The sequence below is a fragment of the Electrona antarctica genome (genome assembly GCF_951216825.1).
Source record: "Electrona antarctica genome assembly, chromosome: 5".
NCBI lineage: Eukaryota > Metazoa > Chordata > Actinopteri > Myctophiformes > Myctophidae > Electrona > Electrona antarctica.
The window spans coordinates 58,793,057-58,800,201 of NC_136810.1; the positions used below are offsets into that span (position 1 = coordinate 58,793,057).

The 7,145-nt window shown below is 42.2% G+C and overlaps 1 protein-coding gene across 1 annotated transcript in view; it reads right to left on the bottom strand.

The window, feature by feature from the left end:
* Positions 1-6,588: 6,588 nt before the first annotated feature.
* LOC306924072 (NACHT, LRR and PYD domains-containing protein 3-like) overlaps positions 6,589-7,145 on the bottom strand; it is a gene marked incomplete at its 5' end in the record, with an annotated part of 23,923 nt that continues 23,366 nt past the window's right edge. The window contains one exon of the mRNA XM_079502413.1: positions 6,589-7,145. This exon is cut by the window's right edge and continues 51 nt beyond it. Within this exon, the coding sequence (XP_079358539.1) occupies positions 6,654-7,145 (492 nt within the window). The 3' untranslated portion in view covers positions 6,589-6,653.

Consider the following 7,145-nt stretch of genomic DNA (forward strand, 5'->3'; position numbering starts at 1 on the left):
GTGTGTGTGTGTGTGTGTGTGTGTGTGTGTGTGTGTGTGTGTGTGTGTGTGTGTGTGTGTTTGTGTGTGTGTGTGTGTGTGTGTGTGTGTGTGTGTGTGTTCAATAAGTCATGTTGCTTACTTATGCTGCATTTCATACATACAGCACTATCTAGCCTAAACATGTCAGATACTTTAAATTGATTAATTTAGCTATCTTTATATCAAATCTAATGGTAGTGGTGATGATGATAAAATAGTAAGCATGCTGTAGCTCTAGGTACTCAGAATGAATAACTTTGATAGCTGTGGCCATTCCTGGCACTTAATAAAACCATAGATGTTGTGTCCTTCTGTACACTTAGGGGTAGACCTTATCTGGATTAATGAGAAGTGATTTACACTGCTAACCATTCATTGTTATTTAGCAATAACAAAATAGCTAACCAGCACCCATTCAATGCCACTGATAAACATAATTATGGGTTAAAAAGTAATGTTTTCATTCTTAGCTAACCCATGCACACTGGCAGTAGAGCCAAATAACCAGGATGTATACAGCACTGTATACAGTTAATTGATTTAGCGATTATCATTATTATGTTATATTTATTATTATAAACAAGCTCATCTCCTGCACTGACAGGCAACAGTGAATAGCATCATGACAGTATGACAAGTGAAATTATAAAGCATATTGAATGAGTATAATAATTAATAACTTGTTGAATGAAAATTCATGTGAACGAACAATATTAGTGACAAATGCAGTTAATGCACGTTGTGTTTTGAAAGCTGCATGGGGTTTCCCCACACTGGCTGTGTCCATATAAGGGCATCTATGTCACTATGACACTCCCTGAATGGGAGACCTTCAAGAACATAGGGCCGCTGGTTCGAATACCGTCTGTCACACGTCCAAAACATCAAAGGTGACCAAATCTGGCACACATCAAACATAAATGGCTACAGTAAAGCACCATTTTTCTTCTCTCTCTCTGTTCCTCTTTTTTCTCTCTTTCTCCTCTTTTTCTCCTCTCTCCTTCTCCTCCTCCTTCTTGCATGAATGGCCAGGATACAATATTTCTAGATCATGTGCAGCAATAACTTATGGGGTAGCCTACTGCTGAAAATGGCACTTCTAACCTTTAGCAGGCCAGCCCAAGTAGAATGTGTCTGATAATGATGTACGGTGCATGTTCACATCGTCATCATGCATACTTTACATTACTTTATATTACTTTTTGAGGGGCGCCAGCCCCTCCTATATACAGGTTTAATGTTTGTCTTCAGTTAAATGTTTGTTTTATTTACGTCATAATGTGCCTCATTACGTCATATTGTCTCTTTATTGTTAATGGCGTTTAATGTTTGTTTTATATCACCATTAGTTAGACTTTAATATATTAGCGCCCCTCACTTCACACGGGTGTGATTTATTTTGTAGCCTAGGCTATAACAGTGGTTCCCAAACATGTTCATGTCAAGGACCCCCAAATGGACACTCATTAGCCCACGGACCCCCATTTGAAAATATATGCCAGGGATCCGGACCCCCATAAGAGAAGATGTTCACGGCTCTAGCAGTGACTCTCAACCCCTTCAAGTTTGACATGCATTAGTCTATACGGACCCCATTTAATGGCATTTCTACCTCTGGGACCCCCAATTTATATTGTAAAATCCATGTTAATGTAACTCAGAGTGTACAAATGCATTTGTACATTTGTACACTCAGAGTTACAGACCGTACTGTCATCTATCAAAGACAAAAATACCCAAAAACATCTTAAAAAAAAAAGAAACTCATCTCTCAAGTTGAAAACCATAGAAATGATCCCTGAAAGTATAGTCTTGCTGTGAAGGGGGGTGGAAACGACTAGTGATTCATGTGAATGTCACTTTCAATAATGGTTGGTCACTATACTGTCAGTCAGAAATCCTGAAAAAGCATTTGAACATGATTTGTCCCCACAAGTACAGGACTTGTGAACAAGCAGACCACATCTCTGTTCTGTGCATAACATGTGTAATGTGATGCCTCTTGAACTGTGACTGGTAGCCTATTCCATCATGCTCTCTGTAAGAGGAGCTGTGTAGTATTGTCAATGCATTGTGTGATCTGTCTATGTATTGTGTATTTATTGTGTTCCTATTTCTTTGTAACCTGAATTCCTGATGGCTTCTTAGTACAAAATGAACGTCTGCAAGCCAGGGCAAAGCATCCATCTATCTATCCATCTATCTTTCTATCTAGTACTGTATGTGTTTTGCTGCTACAGCTAGAGGGTGCCAAAGGCTTAGGATTTGAGGCCAGATTCCAAGCAGCTCAAAGGGGTGCAGTACTTAGTTCAGAGTTCAGACTAGTCATTCATGGTCCGACAAACGACAACCTACCTCAAACCCTAAACTAACCATAACCGCAAGCACAGGAGCACCGCATGTCTGACATGGACTAATGTCCACGGAATTACGTGCGGATCCTGCTCAAAGAAGTAAATGTGCCTTTTGAAACGAGATGAGCTGACCAGTGTGAAATCACCAATCCCTGTCTAGCTGCTCCAGATCAGATTTAGAGTCTCCTTTTCTGTGTTAGGTCAGCTAACTCTTATGACCTAATAATAATAATAATAATAAACGTATAATAATATAAATGTACTCTAAGTGTCACAAACCGTCCCACTTGAATACAATTAAACAAATATAATGTTTTTACTACAAAATAATGCAAGTCTTAATTATTGATGTATTGACATATTTGTAATGAAATCATGTCAACTGGAGAGGATATGACACAGACTAATGCTCTGTCGGAATTACGTGCGGACCCCGCTCAAAGAAGTAAATGTTGATATTGAATGGGTCATGTGCCTTTTGAAACGAGACGAGCTGACCAGTGTGAAATCACCAATCCCTGTCTAGCTGCTCCAGATCAGATTTAGAGTCTGAGCAGAGTGCAGAGTGTTAGAGGGACAGGGGCTAAAATCCTAGCCTGGTATCCAGCCTGCTTCGCTACGTTCGGCGGATTTTTTTTTCTCTCTTCGCTTATCAGTCTGGAAAGCCTCCCATTGGGAGGTTTTGCAGAACTACACTAGAACTACATATGTTACGTAGTCAACGTCGTTGCTGATTGGATGTTGTTCCAACGAATGAGAGTAGCGTTAGGCAACCTACGTCATCAGCCAGCGCCACCCTCCATGCTTTTCACATGCGCTTTGCTATGACGTCTCACTGGTGCTTTGTCCCGCCCCGCACCACAGACCAATCAGAAGCCACGTTAGGTTTCGAAGCTTTTGGCATGTCCCGCCTCCCTTGGAGATAGGAGGCTTTCCAGACTGATAAGCGAAGAGAGAAAAAAAAATCCGCCGAACGTAGCGAAGCAGGCTGGATACCAGGCTACTAAAATCCCGTAAGAGGGCACTTTTGGACAATAGCGAAAATGTTTTCGCTATCGAGAGCTATTGAGAGCTTGTAGATCAGCTATTTTCGGGGCGCAACCCAGCACTCTTTAGCTAGTGGAGATGCGGTGTAACGACATGGATTTCAAAAGCGATTCTCCTGAATGCTGCCTTCCGGCATGGCATGGAAAGGAGTGCCACATAGTAAATGCTGCATTCGTGGTCTGGAAAGGGTGATTGTTTTACAAACGGGTAAAAGGGCAGGGTCTGAAGCAAGGCATCACAATACTTCCAAGTATGCATAATACACAATATTGGTGAATGTACACAAGAGCCTATAGACTTCAGAGAGCCACTACAAAATGTTCACAACAAGTGCGGTCAACAAGTGTGACCGCAGCTGCAAGCCCAAATATCTGAGAAGAAGAAACTTAAGACGCTTGTGTGAAATGTATGGCCACTGGGCTTCAACTATCGTTAGGAATAGTGGAGCTGTGCGCCAATGGCTTAGAATAAAGACAAGGAAATAGGGACGTCAACAATCTGAATTTAATTTAATATAATTCTGGTGTGTCAGGCAGACAGTCTTGTTCAAAATAGAGTTTAGAGAAGTTCCAAAAAACAAACAAAAAACCCCCACATAGAATGGTTATTGGAAACATGCAGTGAAATATTTATAGCAAAAATAACTTTTCATTGAAAAGGTTACACAGTATGATACAGTACTGTCTGGAAGGAAGAAAGAAAGAAATCTCTTCCATTGAGTAACATGAATAAAATCAATTATCTGCAGCAGACAGCAGTTCGGATTGGACACTTCAACGCAACATATTTTTCACGACTACATTGTATCATAATTAAAAAATACAACATTACATATCAATTGATATGTGATGAGAATATTTGCATAGTAAATATACTCAATTACACTGTTTAATATATACACAGTAAGACGCCCTGAGGGCGAGAAGCGACCTCGCCCTAAAAAAGGCGCTTTGGCATGGGGGGGGGGGGGGGGGGGGGGGTCGGATCAAGATATGGAATGAATTATGTACTGGCCATATATGGAGCGTGTCTTGAGTGTACAGGGTTTGATGAGGTCAGATCAACATATGGAATGTCAGAACAGGTCAGCTCCATATATGGAGATCGATGGGTTTGAGGTTTGAGGTCAGATGTAGAGTTGCTGGCCGGCTCCATATATGCAGATCTAGGTGAAGTCTTCTCCATGTATGGTTATCCAGGGTTAGATGAGGTTGTGATCTTCAGAGATGGCCATATATGGTGGCATGATATGTCACGAGGCGTGACCATGTATGGAGGTGTGATGTCACGAGGCATGACCATGTATGGAGGTGTGATGTCACGAGGCGTGACCATGTATGGAGGTGTGATGTCACGAGGCATGACCATGTATGGAGGTGTGATGTCACGAGGCGTGACCATGTATGGAGGCGTGATGTCACGAGGCGTGACCATGTATGGAGGCGTGATGTCACGAGGCGTGACCATGTATGGAGGTGTGATGTCACGAGGCGTGACCATGTATGGAGGTGTGATGTAAGGAGGCGTGACCATATATGGAGGCGTGACTAACACACAGAGATGCAGGTTTTCACAGTAAATGTGACCTACGGTCGGGCCGTCCTAGTGTAGTGGTTAGCGTTAGAGCATATCTCTGCTGTCGGGAGGAAACCTCATAACTCCAAAATGTTTATTTTTCAGGAAATGAAAAATATACATTTTTCAGGAAATTAAGAAAACCTTATATTTGAGTGGTGTAAACTTTGTTAGTTTACGTGTCTGTCTGTCTGTCTGTCTGTCTGTCTGTCTGTTCGTACCAAAAAATGAGCATGGTCGCTACGTTCACCCAGTTCACCCGGGTGTGATTTCATTACGTCAGACATTACGTCAGATCAGAGCTGATCAGGCTATATAATACCTTACACCACTCAGTTCACACGGGTGTGATTTTTTTTTAAAAAACAAAGCAATAAAGCGTCATCAAAGTTGGTGTTGTAACTTTATATATTGTCAATTACTTCCATGAGAGGTGGTGGAGTTAGTTGCTTTAGCAGACATTTTGAGGGTCCAATGCGTTTTTTACTACTTTCCATTGGTTCAATATTTTCGAAACAACACACAGACGTAAAGGGTGTTCAATAGCACTGATTTATGGAGAAAAAAATCAAAAACCTCAAAGATGGAGTTCTGGGGTTTCCTTCAGACAGCAGAGATATATGCCTTTAATGTGGGAGGTTATGCATAAACACTGCCCTGTGGTGGACAGCAACGGGTTCCTAACGCCAAATCAAATGACTTCAGATCCACTGTTGATTTCCTCGACTAAAACTTAAGACGAAAAATGTTCGTCGACTACCTTTTTTCCACTGATGAAAACGAAGCTATGACTAAAACTAAGACTAAATGTACTGACAATTTCGTCGACAAATAAAAACTAGACTAAAATGTGAGGAAGGGACTAGTGGACAAGAGATCCAGTAAAAGTCATTTTACACTAGGTTGCATGCTGAAAATAGCAGATCTACAAGCTCACAACGCACCGCGCTGCACGCGACGCGTTGTGAGCTTGTAGATCGGCTATTTTCAGAAAGTGTAAAAATGACGGCATCAAGGCCCGCCAAAATACATTTTAGTTGACTAAATCAACTGTAGATTTAGCCGACTAAAATCTTATGATATTTAGTCGACTAAAACGAGACTAACACTAAAACATTCCGGGTGACTGAAACTAAATGAAAACTATTGAAGAGACTAAAACTAAAATCAAAAACAACACTGGTCTCCTATGGAGGGGCGTCTGAAGCCTGTCCTGGTCGGGGTATCAGGGTGTAAAAACAAATCCATCCACTGTCTGATAAACTAAAGGACTTTGATGAATCACTATCATCCATTTGTCTGTGTTGAACTGATGGTCTTGCTTCTGATCAGGATCATCTGATCATGCTGGAAGTGTGAATTCAATTAAGGTTGAGTTATAATATTAATAATAATGCATCCTCCTGGGTGACAGCAGACTGCTGGGCGAGAGCTGGCGCTTTGGCATGGTGGGGGTCAGATCAACATATGGAGTGAATTCTGTACTGGCCACATATGGAGCGTGTCTTGAGTGTACAGGGTTTGATGAGGTCAGATCACTCTCCGAGTTACAGACCTGTTATGGTCATTCAGGGCTGTGTGTGCTGTGTGTGTGTGTGCGTGTGTGCATGCGTGTGTGCATGAGTGCATCCAGGTCACATGGTGTTACTGTTCCTCCTAGATCTGACACAGAGACACTGAGGAACCAGACATCCAGCACCAGAACCCAACACAGAGTGGTTCAGTGGAAGTGGTCTGGAAGGTGTGAAGGTGTGTCAGTGTGTTAGAGGACACTTTGTAGAAGGACAGAGTGCCAGCAGAGCAGTCCACGTACACTGCTACTCTGTTGGAGCGACGGAGACCGAGGACAGAGTCAGAGGGACGGACAGAGAGTTTAGTTCTCCTCCTATTGTGAAGGACATAGTAACTGTTGTCATACTCAGCACATTCCAGACTCCAGGACACGTTGTTGTATCCTAACCTACAGTCCTCTCCTCTCCTCTTGATTTCTCTGGTTGTCCCTGATATATAAACCCGTCCACTCCACTCTACCTCAGAGTAACACCGTCCAGTCAGAGTCTCTCTACACAGAACCTGGTCCCAGTAGGTAAATCTGTCTGGGTGATCTGGATAGTGCTGATCCTCTTCCACCTGTGTCACCTTCCTGTA